The sequence below is a fragment of the Anabas testudineus genome, chromosome 1, assembly GCF_900324465.2.
Source record: "Anabas testudineus chromosome 1, fAnaTes1.2, whole genome shotgun sequence".
Lineage (NCBI taxonomy): Eukaryota > Metazoa > Chordata > Actinopteri > Anabantiformes > Anabantidae > Anabas > Anabas testudineus.
This window is the reverse complement of record NC_046610.1, coordinates 10569090-10593717: the sequence shown is the minus strand read 5'-3', so window position 1 is coordinate 10593717 and position 24628 is coordinate 10569090. Positions and strand designations below refer to the sequence as shown.

The window sequence follows — 24628 nt, the reverse complement described above, 5'->3', positions numbered from 1 at the left end:
ACTTCACTTCAGTCATGCAACTGAGTCAGTGCACGGTTGTTTTTTGTGTCCTGTCTAGCTGTCAGACTGAATAGAGCTCTGCTGAGAGATGCTCAGCAGGCTTTGTCTGGGATCTGTTTAACCCTTTAAGTGCGAACCACATCAGTTTAGTCCAGAAATGATGTTCACTGTTTCTCTCTCCCTTTATTCTTCTGTGTTGTTCTGCAAATGCATTTTGGGTTTGTTGTGAGATCAAAACAGGTGACGGTAAACCTGAGTGCTTACTCAGTTACTCATAGATTGATTACTCATAAAGCCTACTAGGGGCCCTAGGGGCCCAAGAGACCAGGGGGCACCTGAGCCAGAGCCTCTGTATGAAGTAAGTATTAATATTTTTTTGGAGGTCTTAGAATTGTTATGAGATGCAAAATGGCCATAAATAGATGCAAAACAATCCCAATTTGAAACAAAAGACCTTTAACTCCTTTCAGACGTGTCCTTGTCACAGGAAAGCAATCCTTTCGATTTTTAAAGGGAGACAGGAGTCTTCAGCCATTTTGTAGATTTTACATTGATTAAAAGTTATGACCAAAGAAAGCAGTTTGAGTGGTAGTTTTTCATAGTTCATTCTGGACTAAATTGGCCGTCTAACTTCCATCCCTACAGCTGAACCATTAGCATAGCTCAAGCTGTGTTCAGGTTTTCTTTTCACCTTCAAATAGCTGTGTGAGTTCCAGATTTTGTAGTTACAGATGACATGATGAGTATAAGGTGTCATTTAATGTCAACTGCCTGTTCTTAAAACTAAATATCAGAGAGAGAGAGAGAGAGAGAGTGAGTTTTTGGAGAGCACATGTTGATGTAATAAAAACACAGAGATCTGATTTAAAATGTTATTATTGAGTGTTAGTGGGGATCTGTTTGTACTGTGTGCAAGCATTTGGTTAACACCTCATTCCCTCGGGCTTAGAGCTCCAAACAGCAGGCTGTGACTTCCAAATCACTCCTCTCATTCTCAATTAATTGAACTCATTAAAGCATTTAAATTGGAGATTTAAAGATACGCGGTAAACATGGGACCAAGCACAACAGGCAACCAGCTTTGTTACTCCCAATTAGAGGGATAATTGGCACTTTATTTCTACAATTCAAGTTCAAACACATCTAAACTCCCTGGAGGGTTACTACAGAGTTTCACTGTTTGCAGTGATGTTTGAGTTGTGCCCATTTAAACGCAGAGCCACTGGCTGACTGCGTGGTGAACTCTTTGCAAATGTCACATCATGAATATTCATTGGTCTCCCCAGTTTTGTTTTGTTCAATAATCTCTGGTGAGGTGAGGTATTGTGGCATGGGTATGAAGCAGGAGACAATTTGCCGAACCCTCAGTCAGCTGTCAGTGGGGTTTGGATTACATAGTGTCCCTTACACCGTTTCACTACATGTATAATTAATTACTGATTAGTTTTTTTAGCCCTGAGCAGAATGTAAAACCACAGTTTGCTGTCCAGACCTTTCTCAGGAGCAGCTTGACACAGTTTGTCCATTTAAATCTAGTACATTTGGTTTGATTTGATATTTGAAGGCAGATTCAATCTAATAACCTTGGCTTTATCTTCTAGTTGTTGATACTTTGCGACTTATTTTGTGCAGTGACTGAGATCTGGAAAAAGTGTTCTGGATTTTGTCTGACTAACCCATTTTATTTTCCTTCAGAATCACTGATCAAAGACAAAAAAGTAGAACTCTTTTGCAACACATTTCAGATACCTTATTATGTCAGTAAAGGCGCTGTTCATAAGTTTGTGTGTCTTTATGATTGTAATAGAACATAATGATGATCTCCAGCTTAGACTGAAAACAAACTAACAATTCATTATTTCTATTTATAAGTAAACTGAAAATGTTTCTTATAGATCTGGGCACAAAACACACATGGAAATAATTAAGTCAAATCAATAAATCACCTTTTTTTGCTGTGAGATCCATATAAACATACTGTACATAATGCCAAACTGAAAAATAAGAATAGCCTGGCAACGTCCTTGAAAACAAAGCAGTTCATCCTCTAATTTTAAGTAATTGTGCTGCCAGTGTCCTTTGTTTTGTTTTTTTTTTAAAGAAATGTAGTAAAGTTGAAACTGATGTTGAGTTGCATTGCACAATGTAAAGAGGGGCATTAAATCAAAGAAAACAATACAAATGGAGGTGAACAGCTGCAGATCTGCACTTGTTGTTACCCTGAGTTGCATGCTTAAACCAGAGGGTGAGAAGGAAAATTATTCCAAATTACATTCTGGTTTGATGAATAATATGCTCCACAGTGTCTTGAACCAATTACAGTAACCCAAATTAGACACTCAAGCGGTAACATGATACTTGATTTGGAAAGAAGCTCAGCACATCTGTCAGTTTCATTTGCACAATTTGTGTCTTGGCATGTTATCTAATGTATGTTCACAGGCTGTGTTAATTACAGGAGAGAGATAATTTACAGAGCAGGTCTCAGTGAAAAGCAGTTGTGTGTGATCTATGTTTATTTTATTGTTCTTTTCATTGTTTCCCAGGGCCACATTCACATAGCTTTGTAAGTCCAAAGAGATGATCATGGTGATGAAGAATTTACCCTCAAAGGTGGATGCTAGATCATAGTAAAGATAGTTAATGAAAAAACATCTTAGCCCTTAACAAAACTGCCATCGTGCATGCCAAAATCTTGTATTGTGGTGTCATATGGGAAGAAAAAATCCATTGCTGGAATAACCTGGTCATTCCGTATATAGGGTTGATGTTAACCAACACCACTGCTTAACTAGACTGGCCATCAGTCACATTGTTGTTGAAAGGCGATCAGTCTACTTTATTACATACTTATATTATGACTTAAAGTTTATCATCACCAAGAACACATTTTTATTTTTTTTACAAGCCTACATGGAAGCCTAAGAGTCAGGAAACACGACCTTAGTCTTAGTCAGACTTAGTTTAATGGCCATGAGCATCACTTTGCATCAGATGAAGGGCAAACATTTAAATGTATTTTCTCAAACTCCCTGACAACAAAATTATCGCATTTTGCCGTTATCACTACTGCGTGCATGACTTTTTCATTTGTTCTTCTCATCCCTCAACAGAGTGATTATAGTGGAAGTTCTCATTTATTCTGCAAAGATTTCCTGGCTTGGTGTTATGTTTTGTATTTGGCGAACACAGTAATAGATGATGTGTCATATTTTGGTTTCAGGATGTGCTGTGAGATGTGCTCCTATTGTATGAGAGACCTCCCCCAGTGCCCGCATCTAATTTCACTCAAAACAAGATTGTGTGTGGACCCTGGCGTGTATGTGTCTGTTCTCTGTGTCTTGTTAGTGGAGCTGTCCCTCATGTTTTTTATTCCCTCATGGTGTTGTCTTACATTAGTATAGGGGTGAGTTGTAATGTGTGTCCTTCTGTGTCTGTGTGAGAGTCAGTGCATGTTTTGTCTAATTCTTTAGATCATTTAACAATAAACATAAGACACCTAATGTTTTCCCTAGCTTTACCTTTTCCCATTCTGATGCTTTAACAGATTGTAGATGTAAAATTGGACACACTGTATATGCCTGTTAAAATGTGGACGTCTACACATATTTGCTCAGTTACTGGAATGGACCTGTACTTTAGTCAAATTCACATTGCATTTATTAAATATTTTTGGCTTATGTCTTGTGAAACATGGTAACAGGGAGAGTTAACCATTTGAGCAGCAACTGAGGAAAACCTAGAGAGTACAAATAGCTTGTATAAGGTGCTATTTTGATATGCAGGTGGCTCAGTAAGACAGAATAATGATTCATCTAAATCTGGCTTTAATTATCCAAAGGGCACATGTAGTGTTTGTGTCCTGCAATCCCCTGATTCTTGTCCTACTTTCCTCAATAAGAATATCTGTGCAGTGCCAAGATATTTGCAGGTATAATAAGGAAATAGATGCATATTGAGGCTAAGTGTGTACTTTCTATCACCAAAATACAAAATCTGTTCCACATAACATCAAAGGTATAATGATCTGCAATCTGTCAAGAAGGAGTGTGTTTTGCACAAACCTTCTTATTCCGTCACCAAAAAGTCTAAACAAAGCCAGTGTTCTCTTACTTTTTGTTCTTTGGAAAAAAAATAGAAATTTAATTTTCAGTCAAAACCGAAAAGATATTTTCTGCACAGCATAAGCTCTCCAAACACATTAACTGTCGGGACTATAGTCTGTAGCAGAGCAGAAGAAGGATAGTGATGGAAGTGGTGCAACAGAGGAGACTGAGGCTAAAGATTAGTTTTTGGAGTGTTTTCTGCACACTGCATCGGCCTTGCTTAGTATGGGTTCATAACATATCAACGGTTGTTACAATTAAAAATCCCAAATAGTATAATATGGCCAGTTTAAAGCACAGAGCTGAAAGGAGAATCTTTTAATGTCTCAGTAGAAGGGCCCTGGCGTTGAGAACCCGACATTTCATAAGAAAAGCAGGAGGAGCAGAGATGCCAGCTGGCTGGAGTCCAGCCAGCCTTTATTTATCCTTGAGTTAGCACCGCAATGCTACATGTAGGGCTAAAAGCCAAACTGACTGGAAGATTTTACAAAGGTGGCAGGCCAAATGACGCTGACACGGCCCTCCACAGATGCCAGCATTGTGCCTCTGACTCCCCGACTTTGACAGCTCTGCCAGTGAACAGAGAGCAGGGGATGAAGGGGGGGGGGTGAACCGAATAAAAACAAATGTTTAGTGGGAGCGAATAATTGTGGTGGAAAGTTTTCACAAGAAATACTGTAACAGGGAGAGCTGAGTTTAAATATATTGTTGGCTTTTTTATTTATTTATTTATTTTTTTAGAAAACTTTTCTTTTCAAGCTCATACTGTTATTTTTAGACAAAACCTACGATAGCACTGAGGAAAACAGGTAATCCATAGCATTTACTCAGCTTTTGCTGCCTACTCTGATCTGAATGAAAAGCTGCTTCTAACAAAGCAGATCTGGCTTTGATTTTATTTTATCTATTTTAATACTAAATAAAACTCATACTTGGCAGTTTTCATGCCCTCCTTACTCAAAAGATCTTAGGAAGTTAAAAAGTTTGTTGGACATAAAATGCATCGGAGAGCATCCATGGACTAAAAACAGATCGGGGTATTACTTTACATTTGCCACAAGCTTCCACCTGGTCTCAAGGATGAACTGATGAGATTCTGGTGACCAGAGTCACTGGGGTGAACTGGCACAAAGCAAAAACAGCAGGAAAATGAAATAGTGGAGGACTTGCTGCACACTCACCAACACATATACTAATAATTACTACTATTACTATTAACATAATTACTATTATGTTAATTTCTCAGTAATCAGCTTAAGTGTTTTCATTGGTTAATTCTCTATTTACTGTTGGTAATTTGGTGAGTTACAACTTTTAGGTTAATATGTGACAGTAGTGTGAGGTCATTTTAAGTCCTTTGCAGACAGTCTTGTTTTGTTCTTTGCTGTCAGGTAGACCAGCTTTACTTTTGTCACAGGTTGATATTTTGAGGGGTAAAATCCTGTGTTTTACTTTTGAGTGATGTGTTTTACTGTTGTGTCAGCTTGTGTGCAGCCTCAGGTCATTTGTTTCTACCCTGAGCTCAGCTGTGAATGCGCTGGTCAGGATCAGTGCAGCTCAATTATTTGAATCCTTTCTGAACAAGTAAACACATTTTTTACTGCCCACGGCAAATACAACTTTGCTGACGGGACGAATCGATTCCTAACTCGCAAAGTTTTAAAGCAGAGGAATGGAGATGTTGGCCACATCTGCTCCAAACAGTGCATTGAACAGCACTGAGGAGACGTTTATCCGGCACAGTGAAAGGTTGTTTAAAGATGAGAGATTGCTCTGTCTATAGTCTAGTGCCAAGATTAAAATGTTAGGGTCATGATCTTTTCCAAAATCTTATTGTGATAAATATAAAAATAAGATGGAAAGTCATATTGTTTATTCGTGAAACTTTATCATTGTACAGTTTGTGTCCATTATATATTTAAAGTAATAACTTGATTTATTTATATATCATTTTTTTCCCACTTCTGTTATATTAACCAAAACTTTGTAAAAGCATTAAATTTACACTGGTATCAATCAAGCAATAGTTTTGCTGTGATCAGCACTGATCAATTGATTATTACTGCAAACCTGTAACTCTGCAAGCATATAGACACATTTCCAGTGTGATAGTTTGTACAGAAACATCAGTAATTGGATTAATTAAAAACTGATGTCAGTCTGCATGTAAAGCTAGTTTAAAACAAAACGGCGCAGGCAAACAGGGTATGTGCTGTGACCTGTAGGAGGGACTGCGGGGGTTTGATGGTTTGATAGACCTCTCGCCTACAGCCACGTCTGGTCGTGTTTTGACAGACATTCCAAAACTGTTGAAGGACGAACACTGAGATTTTTTTTCTCCTCTTGTGTTTGTCTTCATTTCATTTTTCTTGTTTTTTTTGTTACTACAGTCAAAAATTTATAGAAACATTTCAGCGACTGCTGATGGGAAAGCAAACCTTTTATTTTCTGACAACTTGTCAGGATTTGACGCTTTCACACCTGTGAAAGTTTTTTTTTTTCCCTCTTCAGGTTGATTCAACAAGGTTATATTTAGTTTTTGCTCAATTTAACTGTGTAGCTTTAAATATTTTTAAATATGGTACAGCACAAATGTTGTGTAGTATCAGCTATCAGGATTCATCCTGAATCTAGATTTCTCTCATGTAATTACCATTAATTTCCTCTTTCTTTGACACAGTGTCCTGTAATTAACAATGTGATAAATGCAGACTTTTCCACACCAGCATCATCAAACTAACCCTCACAGCTAAATATTATGCTGATTGCTGATTTACTGGAACGTTTTAAAGACGGCACTTGTGATAAATCATTTTGAGTACCTGTTGTCACTTCCAGTCTCATCTGATGGAGGGATAATCATCATGAACTGAACTTCTATGAACACCAGCTTCATCGGCACATATCAACAAACTGGACTAAAATGATAAAACATACGCTGCTATATACTGCTGTTATTATTATTTTGTTAAAGGAGGACAACACCAAACACTTTTCCTATTTAACTCTGTTCCTGAGCCCCTTTTAGTTCCTGAGACAAGTTTATTTATCGCTGTGGGTCTTCGGCAGCATCTTTTATATTAGTTGATCAGTTTTCTCCTGCAAAACCCTTCTATACAATTCACAGTACTTTGGACAACAGCAGTTTTCACCCCTGCGGTCACATAAAGGAAACACTCTTTCTAACCAGGAGTCATGGCTGCTTTAACAAGCCTTTTGTTGGCGCATGGCAGATTCATGCTTTGTGAAGGTACACATTTAATATTTTATTAAGCAGTTACAACACTTTCCCTGTGTGGGACTCGTGTCAACAGGTTAAGTCCGTGCTGTAGTGTTGGTTTAGCGTTTCTAGTGTGCTTTAGTTTTTACCTTTTCTAAGAGCTCCCACGCTGTGTTGTTCTGAGCGGCTGACAAGACAAGAAAACATTGTTATTGTTCCTCAGAAGGACTAAAGCAGTCAACCTGATCCTGTCTGAACTGACACACGGGTACATTCATAACTACGTGAGTGGGGATCCAGGCATTTGGACACGATACAATCAGAGGAGCTGCAGAAGTCAGGCTGAGAAGATAATGATCCACCACACCTTCCTGTTTCTATTTCACTTCCCAAACTCCTGTACGTAGCGTTTGTGCCTGTGATAAAATGAACCGTCACTGTCATGCCCCCGATTCTGCACAACCCAGCGTACGCATGCAGCATCATTCTGTTCCTACAGATTGACACTAAACTATCCAACAAACCATGAAGTAATCACTGCCAAATACAGTAAACAAAAAAACTGAAACTATTCAAGTGTGCTTTTCAGTCACATACTCAAATGTTCTTAGAAACAGCCATAGCAAGAGTTGCTCTGCAAGTGTTTTTAAGGCTGTCCTTTCAGCTTTGCCTTCTTCTTACATGACATGCTGTGACACCATATGTTTTGGTTGTTGACAGATGTCTCTGTCTGGAGCTTTTTCTGTTGTAAACACGTCTAGAGACGCTTTTCACTTCATTTCTGCTGTGGCAGCATAACATGAGCAAATGACAAATAACTCTTGTAAGTTACTTACAATGGCTGAGTTACTCAGGTGTACCTACTTAAAATGAACAAATGGAACCTGTAGCTTAACATTAAGGCTACAGAGAATATGCATTTCTATACACTGATAAAATAATAATAAAATAATAGTGTAGCTGGAGCTGCTTCTTTCTCTTTTCAATGAGAGCATGTAAGCTGTCACCAAATATACAGTAATTAAACTGCAACTGTTGCAAATGTTTTTTCATAAAGAAACCTTTTCCCATAGTTTGGACAATATAGAAATAACTATAGTTAGCAATATTTCATATTTTAAAAACAAACAAACCCGAAGTAGAAGTCATAAACTTAATCTAAACTGGAATCTCAATCTTTACATTTGCATTTTAAACCAGCATGTCCTCTGAGAGATGGTAGCTGTTGAATCCCGAATGGCCCCAACCAGAGACCCCCCCTTGTGCCCTCATAGTGTGTTTACATTCTAAACTGCGTGATGGACCTCCTTGATAAGCCCATGGGCAATTCTGCAGCATCAGGGGAAAAAGAAATAGAGCAGGGCCCGCTGCCAGCAGCAGCAGTGGTAGGCACCTTTTAGCAGTAGAGGACACACAGGCTAATGGATGCTCAGTCTCGCATGATGACACAGCCACAGCATGTTTTCTCCTCACTGAGCTTCGGGAGATGTCAAGGCAGAGTCAACCTACTGGAAAAACAGAAAACTTGTTTCTCCAAGACTAAGACTTTTACTTGTTCTGTCATCTCTGGCTTTGTACCAGTAGTAATCCGAGTGGGTTCTTGTTTGTGTGCTTATTCATGCACACTATCAGCATCAGTGTTTACTGCTTTCTGCCCAACTTAGCTTGTTGAGGTAGGTTAAACAGGCAGGTTTTTCAGCAAGAAAACACCTGAGCCCCATCAGATTCCAGCCAGTGAAACATGACAGGAAAATATACTGAGAGGTCAAGGAAACATGCAATGGAAAAAGAAAGTAATTACATTTTGTCAGACTGCGAAGAAGACTAACCTGTTCCTGCCTAGCGTGTTGGACATAAATTTATCCGCTGCACAGCAAATGCAAAAACTATAAGAATATTGAAATTATGTTACAGGAAAATTATTGTTCCTGTTGCAGTTTGTGGCAAATGTGGTGAATTTTGCATTGAAGTTTGGAATGCAAACAAATAAGAGTAATATTTCCTTATTGGTGGTTTTTTTATTTGTTTGTTTTGTTTTGCTTGTTGTATAAGATTTTATTATTTAGTACGGCCAAACATTGTATTTTTCTTTGCCCGTGTGCTCTCATTGTTTGTCTAATATAATCAGAGGAATAAATTCCATACCGTTTTAATATTCTGTTACATGGTTTTAAATGTATAGCTTGGGACGATGTTATTTTAGTTTTCAACTCTTCAGAGATAATTTCATTTCTGCATGGTTATATTCAGCCGTATATACAATATATTTGACGTAATGCTATAATTACTGAAACATTTGAGCTCATCTTCAGTCTTGCACTCGGTGTGATGTGAGTAATGGCAGGGAAGGATAGTTGAATTAATGTCCACCTTTCAGCAGCTCCTCTTGCTAATGGATCATTTGGACCTGGTTAGATGACACTTGCAGTCTATTTCTGTCAAACTTGGGATTGCTGTGACTTTTTATAAAGTGACTGGAAGATCTAGTTTAGATGCATGAGGACAAAAAAAAAAAAAACACTGAGCAGGTAGGCCTATCTTCTTCTGAGCTGCTGTTGAATTATATGGTCTGTGATTGTTTTTCTCTTGTGAGTTGTGGTTGGAGGGGGGACTTTCCATGTCAGAACTGCTTTGTGTTTTCCTGAGCCTTATTCTGATGCAGCATCCGTATATAATATCACTCAGACTAATGGTAGTTGTCATAATATTGCATATTCTGGTTTCGTCACACAATGATTTTGCTTATTGAATAGGGAGAAAATACTTCAATCAAAATACCTGCAACAATAATAATGGGACAGTGAGAAGTGTTAACAGCTGCTGTAAATTTATCTCCTACTGGAAGGGTAACAGTGGTGACAGGGCTGCCTGAAGTTGGTCATAAAAAAAGTTCACATACTGTACACACTGTATGACATCAGGCAAATGATACCTCATCCATGCATCCACTCACCTGTCCTGGGCAAAGCTGTGGTGGCAACATATAGAGTAGTGGTCTCTACCCTAAGCTGCATTGTGGGAAGATTTAAACATGCATACAATACGCTTCCATCCGTATGGATTATAGTTGCTGCAGTGATCTCGTCTTGTTTAGTGTCACCATCAGGACTAAATTTTAAACCGTCCAACTTTGTTTCTGTAATATTCTTTACATCTGTAATATTTCCTTAAGCATATATTTGCAAGGTAACGGTGAGCTACGATTGTGACCATATTATCATGCTGACCTTATACCTATAGAGTTTTTCTTTAATCTTTCCCTGGTTTTTAGCAGTGTGAGTAATGCTTACCTAACACATAACCACACAGATACCCACACTGTGTGTTTGCTGTGGATATTGTATAAAGAACTATGAAAAAATAGAAAAAACACAGGTGCACATTAATTCAGGGTTTCACAAAATCGTGCAGTATCAGCATTGTGCTTGGTAAGTGGATTGCATTTCAGTGCTAAGATTCTCCAGAGAGATAGACAGTGTCTCATGAAGACCCCGAGGGAGGTGCTCAGCCGCGAGTCGTGTCTGGGTGACCCTCTAGCAAAGAGACAGTTGGTGTAGGAGCATTATCTCATGAGCTCATTACCTGGGTGCACTGTCTAATAGGCAAGAGGCAGGGTCAGGGGAAATATCTAGTCTAGAACTAAATACACCTGATACAGTAGATTGAAGAGGGAGAGGTCAGTGAGGCCAAGGTGCAGACACGAGTGAATGTGAGAAAATCCAACATTTTCAAAATTCAGTGTTTGTCTCCATCTCTTACTGTGTAGTACAGTAAAATACTGTCAAATGTTACGAGTACGAGTACAGCCACTGAAGAACAGCTTGTTAATTATTAAATATCTAACTCGATTCAACCATCCACACCTTGAGGTGTGTTAAAGATGCAGTATGTAAACATAGTTAGAAATATGCTCCAAAACCTTGTTTTATTAAGGGGAGGTCAGACTCTCTGAACAGCACCACCAGCTTCGCAGAGAAATTCACTTTTAATATTAAATGATAATGAAATGGTCAATTTTTTATCTTTAATTAAACACTTTTTTTTTTTTAACTTTTCATACTCATCCAAAGCTTTGTAAAAAATAAAAGAAAATAAGTACATTTAAAGACACTAAGATTCCCATTCACAGAAATGCAGGATGATGCCCTTAAATCGCTCACTCAGTCCTAAGTAGTTCACAGCCTTGACCTTAAGTCATGTGGTGCCTTTTCCTTACACAGAGCCTTGTTCAACTAGAAATGCTAAAAGTCCGATTCTGAAAGTCAAACGCTGTTCACAGACTGTGAAATCAAATTATACTTTTTTTTCTATGACAGAAACTCTCATACCTTTTCCGCTTCAGTTTTGTGTTATTACAACTTGTGTAATTGACTTCGACCCCTTGTTCCTCTGTTCTCACTACATATTAACAACTTGGAGGATGTGCCTGATACATTTGTGCAGCCTTCATCGGTAAAGCATAGAGCAGACTTTGACCGTGCTCACGCCAATACATCTAGAACAAATCAAAGTTCAGTTACAGATTCTATTAATTAAAACATATTGCATGTTTAAAGTGTTCTATATTATGCAGAATCTTATAATAATAATCTAGACTGTTTATTTGTTTTGTTATACTTTTGCATATTCCTCCACACTAATCTATTTCTGCCCTGTTGGATTTTATTACACTATTATTATTAAAATCTAAATGTGTTCTATGTGTCTTCTCTATTCTGAGGCGTGTCTGAGCCTTGAGATACAAGTGCCTGCCCTCGTGTGAATCACTCATCCAAATGAAGATCAGAGTCTTGTCAATACCCGCCGACTGTTTCTTTGTATTTGAATACTTCTCTCACTTTCTTTATTGCGCTGTCCCTACAACTGGGATCAGCTCAATAACAGCCAGGATGAAGGCTTGAGTTAAATTTCCTATTTATGTCAGCAAAATGAAAAGTGTCCACCATCTGTGTCTCCTGATGTCGTATACATAGCAGCAAGAGCAGGAAAGTGTTGGAATAGGTTTTTTTCAGCGATTCCAGTTGTGTGTGGATTTGAGGGTGTGACTCAGATGAATGAAACACTCATCATTCTAGATTTATGGACCAGAGATGGCTTTGGCACAGCGCGTCAGCGGCTCACTGCCGACGAGCGTGTTAGAAGACGGTAGAGAAAGATGCAGGAGACTGAAATGTGCTTTGAGTTAATGGGGTACATACTGCTCGCACAGCAGCAGAAAGTTCTGCTGCAAACAAGGAGGATATATGATTTTGGCTCGAAGGCTCGCTCTTGATGATGTTGAAAGATTGTTTGCTCTCCCTAGTTGGCAATTGGCTGGAAACATGCTGATGAGCAAGTGGAGGCCTTTTCATCTCTGTGCTATAACCATTACCTGAAATGGCTGGTAGTAAATCAAAATTGAAACCGTTGCTGTAGCTGTCCTTTGCTCACAGACAGCAAATGAGGGGAAGACATTAGAGTAATGAAAAATGTGTAATGTAATTTATTTATTTATACATTTTTTTAGCAATTGTTCTGATGTCTTTTTATTGATAAAGTTGAGTTCATTGTAATGAGTCAGTATTAACTGAAAGACCTTTATAATCATACCAAACCTTTATGTATATTTCATATGTTAGAGTAGATACTTTTGTTGTTCCCTTAATTCTAAAAATCAAAAAGCTGCAGCTTTTCCGCTTCATCCTCTGATGCAATAATGAATGTGTGCTCTTTTGCAGGGAAAATGTCCAATATCCGTGCAGACAGGAAGAGGCAACAGCTGAATAACTTGGTTGCCATGGTTACACAGCTAGCCAGACCAGGATACACTGTTGTGGATTTCTGCAGCGGAACGGTACGTGTGCTCATCCATCAGTGCGGCTTTGCATGTATATTTACCACTGCACCTGACCACAGCTCCACTCGACTGCTGCTCCATTAGCAGCCAACCCATGAAACAAGTCCTTATATTGGCACATATTTCACTTTCCCCTTTAAATATTTTGTTGTTAACCAGTGAATGCAGGTAGACTAGTAATTACCCTCATGAAAATGCATGTTCAGAGTGATAGCGCTGCATGGCTAAAGGGTCAATACTTGGTTGGAAAGGGCAGCAGTAATCATAACTCTACTGATGCCCTCTGATGTGAGCTGTCTTCCTGTTGTGCATTTTCATTTCTTAGTTTTCTTTTTTTTTTTTTTTTTTGCCGTCTCTCAGGGCCACGTAGGGATTGCTTTGGCTCACACACTCCCAGATTGCCAGGTAATGTGTTTTTTGTTCAAATACGAACATGTTGAAGACTTCGCTTTAGACTCTGGTAACTTGTAATAGACATGTGTCATTATTTCACAAAAATAAGAAAGATACACCAACAGAAAATACTATGCTGCTGTACTGGGTTTAAAAACATGATGTGAATGCTTTCAAGTGTAGGACTCTAAAATCTGATGCTGCTGCTGTTTCACTTAAATTGTGCATTTATTGTTTTTTTTTTCCTATATGTCCATCTTGGCATTTTAAAGACTAATATTTCTCATCCGAAAGTTTGTTCTGTCGTTATTCAAGGTCATTCTCATAGAGAACAAAGAAGAGTCCTTGGTCAGGGCACAGAGTCGCAGTGCCGAGCTCGGTCTGAATAACATTGGCTTCATTCAGGCCAATTTGGACTATTTTACTGGACCTTTTCACGTTGGGGTAAGAACACAGTAGCACCTCACACTACACTATACTTTGCAGCGGTTTTTCTTTAGAGCCTGTTCCTTGTGGTGACCATTTCTGTTGACTGATTTCCCAATTTGCGAATAACTAAAACAAAACAAGTGCAAGGAAATTCAGGGTTTTCTCTTCCTACTACAGTTTGGCGGTATTTGTAGAACTGATTTAATTTCCTTTATCTTTATGCTTTTGTTAAAACTGTATTTAATATCCAGCTTTCAAATTCGGCGTCTATAAGCTAATCAAATTACTTTTCTGCCTTGTACAATTCCCCACTAATAGAAAAATTAGGAAACAGGGATAATGGAACAACTCAAAAGCTTAGGAGGCAAACTCTCATTTGTACATTGCAGGGAAAATGTGGTTTTATTAGCCCATTACGTTAATTTATTTTGGTGCATTAAACATTTATAACAGCCCTATCATCATAGTGATTATCCAATCCTATATAGCTATGATTTCTGTGAAAACAGCTGCCACCATTTAGCCTTTATGTCAGTTTCAGTGACGTCTAACATTGTGCGTATACACATCAACCTTTTTCGACACTGAGGCGTGACACAACCTTAAGGGTTAGAAGTTGAAATATTATAAACATTAATTGAGCTGATATCGCAGTGGATGTAATTACTGATGGTGGATTGGAACTGAGAGGCACATTTCCTGAACGCGTGCCTAAACATTGTGTGACTAGGTGCGCCGCCACCATCAACAACTTGACTGCGAGGTATTTGCACGTTGTATTTTTAGTCTTAAAATATTTATATATTTCAGTGAAGCACAATCACACATCACACGGAGAAACATGTCATTCCCTCATCCTTTTCCAGAAACTGAAAATGCCACGGTGCAATTATTTTTGTCAGAGCACCTAAGAAGGCTTTTCATTTCCTGAAGTGGAGCTTTTAATCAGAACCCTTTTAGTGTTCTGCACTTCAGTCAAGCAGTGTATGTCACCATCCCCTCTCTGATTATTGGAAAGCCAAAGGCTAGTTATACCCAGAACACGAAGGATAAAGATAATGTCAGGGTTAAAGGATTTCTTGAATGAGGACTATTAATGGGTTGCTTGTCTTTGTTTACCATAAAAATCTGTTATTCCAGAGATGCTTTTGGTATGCTGTCAGAAACATTTTGCCACGATCTTCGTAGTTACACTCTTCTTAAAGGCTTAGGAGTCGTTCTTTGGAAAGTGTCATCTTTGAAAAGTAAAAATGACTGCTAGCCATTTCAAGTTTTATGCAGGCAACATGCCGTGTCACCTTTTTTACTTCTTCATTCATCGTACATTTTCACACCTACATCTCTGCCAAGGCTGCTGTTCTGCCGGGTTGTGTTAAAAAGCCAGAGGATATCCAGCTTTGCAAATAGGTTTAATTCTGCACAGCTACAACAACAGAATAAATATTTTACGAGCTTTCAAATTCTGCTTAATGGGGGAAAAAAACAAAAACAAACGGAAAATCCAGCACTCCTGGCTTTCCAATTACAGGTTGAAAACGTTCCGGGTCTCATTTGAAACACCCACCTTCACCTTCTCTTGACTTCTCTAATAATTACTATCAATTTAGAGTGAATTCATGTATGTCCTTAACTGCAGTTATTTATGGGCTTGTTTGAATCAGGTGGAGTCACACGAAATAGGTCTGTGGGATTAAAAACACATTTACATTCTCCAGTCTCTGAATTCTTGTTCCCACACAGGCAACATTTTGCTTTCCCACAGAATCTTTATCATCATCACTCTTGATCATTGTCATTATTTATTTGTCCCAGGCCAAAGTCCTTCCTAGACATTTTGAGGAGATCCATCTTCCTGCTGTGTGTCATAGCCCACTTTCAGAAAAGCCAGCTGTTCCACTAGCCTTACTTTAACTCGCGCTGGGACAAAGAGGAGTATATATGCACCTTCGGTAATTAGACGCAGATATTGTTCCGGCATCGTCACTCCACTGAGACCTGTTCCACTTGGCAAGAAACAAACAGTGCAAATTATTCTTGTCTACAATATGTGGGCGTTTTTTTGTAACCTAGTCAGAAAGTTTATGCACAGACGCAGGTTTTTTTTTTTCCCCATGAATGTTAAGATTTATGTACGAGACAGGTGCTTAAGTTTGTCCTTTCCTGCACTGCTTTAGATTCCCCCACGTTTTTGCAGTCTCAGCTGTTGCTTTGGTTAAGCTTCTTCCTGCACAACACAGATATTTCTACCTGAAGGAGCCACCCATCACACACTGATTTTAATCCTGTTATGTATTATACATGGTCCCATTTTTAGTCATGTTCATTTAATCTGGCTAATTAAGTTGAGGTGCCGCTATTCTTAGTCAGTGTCTGCTCTTCCTGTCAGCAGATGTGTGACCCAGGTGTTAGACTGGGATCAAAACCGACCTTCATATACAGTGTATTCAATTTTTACCCTTTCTTACATTGAGCCAACAGACCTCAGAGGTAGGAAACGCTGTGGAGCTTGAAGTTGATTTGGGTTTTATCGGATCCGGGTCCATTATTGGTTCTGCTGAAGGGTTGGATTGTTTAAAATAGATTTTTTCAGCTGGCCTCTTTGTTTGTGTGACGAAAATTGTATTTGCTAGCATTGCTTTAAGCCTAATGTAAAGTGAGTATTGATCAATTCTAATGAGGTTTTATCAGGTGTAAATCCAATGCTGATGTCATGTAAGGACTAAGTTCCCTTTTTAAGATGTGAAGATTAAATCTGTTGCAGCATTGTATCAACCTTTGAGAGGAAAACTATGCCTTTATTTGTGTAATCATTTTACTCTAATCTGGTCCACGTCAACACACATAGAACAACACAGGACAGCTCAGTTGTTGAGCATTTAGTGCAAGAAACTAAAACATTTGTGCAACAAAAGTGAATTTTCACCAACTTTAACGCAGCAGAACTGTTGCAGCACCCTTCTACAGCAGCATGATGCAGAGGGGCGTTGATGAACTAGAGTATTAGTACTGCAGGATCATGTTGTGTGTCAGTTCCAAATAGGACGGGGCACAAATGTAATTACTTGAATTAGAGTGAATAATGAAGCCTCATTATTTCTGTAATGTGATTATTGAGAGAATGATCGAGACAGAAACGGCTATTTTGCTCCTCAAAAGACAAATGGATAAAGAACAACGTTGTATAAATGCCCCTTGGTCCTTTGGTTCTTGCATATTAATTTATAATATCCATAGTAAAATATTTACACAGAGGTAAAACTTAGCAAGGCATGCAGAAAATACAGTATGTGTACGAGATGGTCTTAAATCTGCCTGGCATACATTTTCACCTTCCATTATGCATTTTAATTAGCAACACACAAACCGCATTAAGCTGGGGTAATGCACTATCAGTGCTGCTAAGAACTGACAAAATTATCTGAACAGTAGATAAAGCAAAGTTTTTTCTTTCATATCAAGAACTAAAATTCACAATTAGTCATCAAAACAATGTGTTTTAATTCAGTTGTGTTCAGTGGCTTTGTGTTTGTGTTAAATCAAGGCTAAAGGTTATAAAATGTAATTAGGATTTACCACAGCATGACTAATGTACAACATTAAGTAGCTGGGTAAGAGTGATGGCATTACTTTTGCTAATTATTTCTGCTTTAGATGTGGAGGATGTAACATTATGCAATCTCCGATCGTGTCTCCTCTTCCCAATCAGCAGTCTGCAACATGGTGTTGGAAAAGATTCTGTCATGAATAAATGCAGGATAGAAAATAAGTTGTCACATAGATGCATGACCATTCAGGTAATTGATGCTAACTCCCTAAGTTTCACACTATGGTTATTCTTTTATGAGTCTCTGCTTGTATCATTTCATGTTTAAATCAATGCACATATATTCAAAGAGGAATAAATGTTTCTTTTTTGCTGATGAACATTCAGACCAAGCACACCACAGTTCCACAGAGAGCTCCTCATGCATGACAGAAAAAAAAATTTAACTTCAACTACAGAATGTGAAATTACACATATAAAATCTGCAGGATTTCAATAAACGCTTGTGGTGTCTTGTGTAGTTGTGAGTTAAGTTGTTGTTGTAACCGTGCAACTTCCAGGGAGAGCTTATGCACCCCTGAAAAATGCCCCCCCCCACACACACACACACACCCAGACATCTCAGTGAGCTTGACTGGGTTTGGCTGTGTTTAGAGTGTCTGTATCGTCCTTAATCTTTGGAGCTGCAGCCAACGTTGGCTCAGCCCTGTCCTGACTGGCTCTGAACTCCTGCTCCGTGCCGCTGCTGCCAAGCTAACATTGCAGCAGATTGAGACTCGCAGACGCCAAGTGAAAAAAATCTTGTAAAACGACAATACTGACAAAAGAAGTATGAGGTGGCTGCTCGGTGGGACGAGGTTCATTTCCGTCAACCTGACTCGCGGTTGTCACATATGGCTGTTCATATTGCATTTTATTTGGATCATTAACAGAAAATCTATTTAGCTAATGTACACATAAGAGGAAGTAATCACTGTACTTTAGACATTAAACTCATTGCCTTTCAGGAGTTATAGTGTATATTTGCAGATGCACTAGGTGAGGGATGTGGCTGGAAAACAGACTGACTATAATATTGGGCCTTTTAGTCCCTTTTTTGCCATTCAATAACCACCCCATGATTAATTCATAGCTAGGTGTTCATCACCACGCACAGTTTACCCACTCAATAGGAATCCTGATGCACTCGTGTCTCTGCTTCAAAAGCACTAATACATTTTCTTTGCCCCATCTCACTAAGTCTGCACCTTTGAGAGCATAGATTTCTTTAATAGCAGCAGACATTATGGAAGAATCAATGGGATTAAGTGCATGCTCTCAAGTGTTTTCACTTTGGTCTTGCCACTGGTAAAAGAAGGTTTTTAAGAACGATTAGATTTCATTTGTCAAACTAACAAGTTTTGCATTTGTTCTCTTCTTCCCTTGAGGTTGGGCTCCATGCATGTGGCGTAGCAACAGACATGGTGATGGAGCACTGCATCCAGGCAGGAGCTGCCTTCGTCGTCAGTCCTTGCTGCTACGGCTTCATTCAGAACGCAGTCAAGTTCACGTTCCCCAAGAGGTTTGCACCCGTCCATCACGCCTCAGTTCAGCGTCACCTCGGGTGTCTGCTTTAAAAATGTTGTTTCAGACCTAGTTATTGTCTTGTAACAGTCCTGCTTGTGTCTGTTCTTCTCTCTTGTTCCCACATACAGATTTTTTCAATTTCCTTTTAGTGCTCTCACTCTCCATCATATTCACACTCATTCTCACCCTATGTCACACATACACACAATCAACAGTATATCTCTTGCCTGTGTTTTTTTTTTTTTTTTTGGTACACCTCCTGGCTCTTATCATCACCGCTGACAATATGAGGCAGCAGTGGCACATCGCCGTCACAACAGTGTCCGCCCCTCACCATTACAGTCTCAGCCTTGTTCTGTTAGCAACAGAGGATATGATTTCCTCTGTAGAGGGTTGTCATGGATATTACACAAATCTGAAGGTACAGACAAGAAACGCTACAGTACTCCCAGGTTAACATCACCACACATTGTGTTACGGAAAATGAAACGCTTAATTTTCTGTCTTGGTGGTGTTGTAAGCGAAAATATGAAGCTTTTTGAACAGAGGTGGAAAAAAAAACAAACGGCAGAGGAAGAAAAGTAGAGAAGGGCTGTACTTTAATAGTGTTGATCTTGTTGCTATAGCAGCACTCTGCTGACTAATGGTACTGTAATGGCTTATGAACATAACACTGTAGTATGTAGCTAAAACAACTTTTGGAGAATTAAGGCGACAAAGCAAAGCTTTTGTGCAGGACTGATGTTTGTAGCAACTGAGAGGTTGTGATCACCAGCAACTTTAACCAGGTATAAATCACAAGCCAATTATAGCTATGCTTTTGGTGTTAAGATTGATTTGGGCAGGTTTAGCTGTGTGTGGGCTGCTCAGAGGTGGGAGACATACACAAAGACAACCAATAGTCAAGTTAAAGTCTAAGTAATTTGATAGGACATACAGTAGTCCACTACAAGTAGAAGTACCACTTCACACTTACTGGCCACTTTACTGAATGCATCTGTGCAATCTAATGTGATTTAATACAGCGGCTCTGCTGTTAATTCAACTTTTACAAAGTCTTTGTTAAAAAAGTCAAGTGATAATTCTACTATAGGTTTATTATAGAGTTCATAGTGGGTGGTGGAGTCATACTGCAGTGCATTATTACATAAGAGTTGTTGCTAATGTTTGGCCTCCTCGTTTATGTAAATGGAGAAGTTTAATTCATGTGCAGCTTCAAGCAGAAAGCCACTAAAAAAAAAAAAAAAAACTTTTACATTACACTTTTTTGTGCTGAAAGGCTGCAGACACAGAGAACAAATACTGTTGCTGGTAAGAGTGGAACAAATTTGATCTATTTTATATATTGTCAGGTAGTTGATTTATTATAATACCTCAGGATTCGCTAGGGGATTAAATTGTGTCTTCTGAAAACTATTATCTATATGCTATATGCAATAAATATACTATAGCACTGCATATTTATTGGTGCCATCCAAGCCAAATTCATCTACTTCCTGTTTTCTTTATGAAATGTTTCTGTTTTAGAACAGAAACACAACATAGTCATCACGTGAAGTACTTCCAGTTGTTGTGTCAATAAACGTAACTGCACCCTGCAGATCTTTCTGACTAGAAGCAGTGGTAACGGCTGCCAGCAGTGACATTTTATTCTCACGTGGCACATACGGCAGCAGCATATTGCAACCACCAGCAATAAGGAATAGTTGCAAGCCAGTGGGGAGTGGTATCTGGCAATGGAACAATAGTGACCTGCTGTTTCCTTGTGCCAAATGCGTGTCAAACAGCAGTGATATACTATTAGTGAAGTGACAAACTACATGTGGCAAAAACAAACACTAAATGTATGTAACTATAGTAACCGACCTTTGTGGGTCATGATTTGTTTTAAAAAAATAAAAATATATAACAGCACGATTTTACAAATTACATCTTAATCGTCATCTGGCTGCATTAAGAGTCATTTATACTGATCCATAATTCAAATAAAAAAATGAGACAGGAGTGGCACAACATTGGTGTAATGCCAGCGGACAGCTGCAAGTGAATGAGGAATGAAAAGCCATTTATAACCTGCATATAATGGTTGAACACAAGCAGCATACCAAAACCCAGCAGGGACCCAGTTGCCATTCAGAATCAACATATGCCACAACATCAGTCACTTATTATATATTATGAACAGTATAACAATGGGGCTCATTTAAGACTGAGACTTTAATATACTTACTGTACATACTGATGTAGAGCCGTGTTCTCGTACTATTTTCTCTATTCTTATATTATTTTAAGCTTGTACTCCCCCTAAAATTGTGCTTGGGGAGAACCGGGAGTGTACAGTAAAAATATTTGGGAGTTTTCATATACTAAGTTTTTGTCTTTCCTCACATTTACTAACTTGACACTTCGTCCCTGTTGACTCCTCATAAAATATTAAAGGATGACATAAAAGGACTCTGCAGCTGTAACAGGCAACAAGAAGCTGTGTTTCCACAGGGTACTACTGTACTGTATATGCGAGGGGCCTGCACACCTGACTCTGTCAGTCTTCGTCTTGCTACTTTTAGCGTTTTCCCCTCAGGTCATGTTCCAGGTACTCATGTGGATATTCTGCAGGTGGAGATATTCCAGGAAGTTCACAGATTTTTATGGGCTGTGAAACTAAACTACCTATTTCATTCAGGCCACAAGTGTTCGAGTGAAGCTTCTTTCCAGATGACCTGACTGACCCCTAACCCCTTGACCCTCCTCCTGTTGATTTTTAATTAGCTTTAGCAGTGATCTATGTTTAATAATTACAAACACACTGACTTTGTTCCTATGCAACAAGAAAACACCTGCTTCCTTATTATGTTCTGTAAAATACAATTTATGCCCCAGGCGCAGGCTAGTAAACATACAATATGTCAGTCTATACATTTTGCTCCCATGTCTCAGGTAAAATATAATTTATATATCTTCTATTTCTTCTTCTTTTACAGCAAAAGGTTCCAAGAGACTCTGACTTACAAGGTATGATTTTAAATGATTTAGCTCTTTTATTGCATTTATTATTCATCTGCACTGAGGCTAAATTACAAGGATTGTTTTTTATGAATTTGTAAATTCATTATTAAGTCTGTATGTAAAGTCCTATATAAACATGGCATTACTGTAGCATCACAGTCAACAGACATTTTTTTAGTTATATATCAGATCGGATTGACCATATCCATCCATCAGAAAGCTCCTTTTTTAATTTAAAAGACTGAGAAATAAAATGAATGTGATCACTGGGCTCATCGCTGCCTTGGGGAACAAAGATTTCCCATGTTACAAGAGGGAGTCTCACAGCCTCTAGTCTCTCAATCCCTTATCGCTCAGCACAGGCACAGCACTGTACTGTGGAAGGGTCCATCCTATGATGATGTATGGGACCTGTCATTGCCCCCGGGGATAATCTGTGCAAAAGTTGCTGCAGGTTCGAACCGTAGCAACCTCAAGAGTTGACATGTCATCAGACCACCTCTAATTTATTTGCTTTTGTGCACTAGAAGAGGCAACTTGAGAGGCACAAATTATTTAAAAGATGTTGGACAATTACACTCTGTGACAGTGAGCTGCGATTCTTGTGCTGCTTGTTCAAAAGCCCAGTGAGCAAATTGCCACATTTTTTTGTCCTGAGAATAAGATGGTAAACACGCTGCCACACAAGGAGAAATCTATATTCTATTTAAAACTGTAAACACATTATGTGCCACCTTAAATCTGAGCTCTTAATCTCCCCCTGTCTAGCTCTGTAGTTTGGCTTCCAACAGCCATGTTTGGTATTTACCATTCATCTGGGCTGACTTTCCAGAACGGCAGAGTTTCGCCTATGTAAGGTCCCAAACCCCCAGCCGGCTTTAGCTGATATGAAAGCTGCATTGTATTGTTTTATAGCAGAAATGAGGTCGTCCTTCCTGAACTACAGCAGTTAAAAAGAATGACCGCACATTGGTGAATGGTGTATTGGCAGTATAAAAGGCTAATGGCGTGAGATATAGGTGCTAACGTGTTAACTTTGAACGCCTGCTCCATGGCCTTGCATTGAGCATTGACCCTGCAGAATGAGGAATGGAATCCATTAAAGTAGACGCAGGTTAGAGATGACTAACCACTCTCCTGAGACACTTTTTCAATGAAACATATTTATGTAAAAACAAGACGGCAAAACCAGCTCTTAGAAATACTGTAAATTAGATTCATTTGACTTGAGTTTATAGAATCTGTCAATGTTTTTTTTTTCTTTTTCTGTAAAGTGGTTTACAAATGATAGACAGTGAAGAGTAACCAAATGACTTTTAAAGACTGCAGCAAGTTTGGGAGTCACCAAAGTTATTTCAGTTTATCCAGAGGGAGACGTGAATGTATGAACCAAATTTCTTGGCACCGCATCCAAGAGTTATCATAACCAAAAATGGCAACTTGCTGTTGGCAAAGGAAGAAAAATCAGATGCTCATCAGCATCATTAGGCTTTATTCTCTGCTTCAGGGAACATGACAATCCATTCAATAGCTGATGAAATATTTAGGTTTCTGTTTTGGCAGGAGCTCCTAGAGCCAAGCTGCTGCTGCTGCTGCTGTGGCCTAAAAGGACATTAAACACTATTTAGCTTGAGTCCCCACATAGACCTTTAATCCACGTGATCAACCAATGATTCGATGGAACAGCTTTGTGCAGCTTTATGCATTTTATTACATGCACATAATATATATGTGAACGTATTATAGCATTAGTTTAACTGAATATCTCTGATACTCTATGTTTCACTGCTATCACGTTATTTCCAGTCGAACCTGTTCACATCCAGAGCTTCGTTATTTATATTTATAATGAATAAACCTGTTTTAAACTTTTTATCTACTTATTGTCTGCCCTCTGTTTCAGGAACACATGATCCTCTGTCGCTTTGCAGACCAAACTGCTGTCCAGCTCCCTCCTGAGAGGCGACTCATAGGTACTCCTATCACTCCTGACTTTACCATGAAAGTAGTCCAGTTTATATGATGGACACCGGCGAGACACATTTACACCGTAACCTAACCTCGCTACTCCACTTTTTCCCAAAGGCCTGGACTTTGTGAGAAGCGTGAAAAATGTTAATGCAAGGATTTCATCATTTTGACAAAACAGCTGCAGTGAACAGCTGCCAGATCCGTGTTGTCAGATTGAGGGGGAAGTGTTCTGTCAGACTGAAACCTCCAGGCCTGTGCTGGAGCTTCACTGTACGCCGTTTCATTATGCTGCGTGCTCTCTTCACCCTGATAGCTCTCCAGTTTATCAAAGCTTCCCACGGAATCCGAGGAGGTTCCCCAATGCCTTGTCAGTGTGAAGCTTTTTCATGCGTACCTGACACCACCAATCACACTGGGTTTCTGCTCTTTAACAGTTAACGCGGCTCAACCTCTCTCACTAACATTTTCTAACCATGTTTGATCACGTCTCCCCAGAGTCTGCTGGTGTGGCACACCAACATTTGCATTTACTGTCATGCCACCTGCTAACAAACTGC

At 39.0% G+C, this 24628-nt stretch overlaps 1 protein-coding gene across 1 annotated transcript in view; it reads left to right on the top strand.

The window, feature by feature from the left end:
• gstcd (glutathione S-transferase, C-terminal domain containing) overlaps positions 1-24628 on the top strand; it is a 41787-nt gene that overhangs the window by 13114 nt on the left and 4045 nt on the right. Inside the window, exons 6-11 of the mRNA XM_026359748.1 lie at positions 13044-13159; positions 13523-13567; positions 13871-13999; positions 18956-19089; positions 22076-22106; positions 24004-24073. Of these exons, the coding sequence (XP_026215533.1) occupies positions 13044-13159; positions 13523-13567; positions 13871-13999; positions 18956-19089; positions 22076-22106; positions 24004-24073 (525 nt within the window). The remainder of the gene's footprint in view (positions 1-13043; positions 13160-13522; positions 13568-13870; positions 14000-18955; positions 19090-22075; positions 22107-24003; positions 24074-24628) is intronic.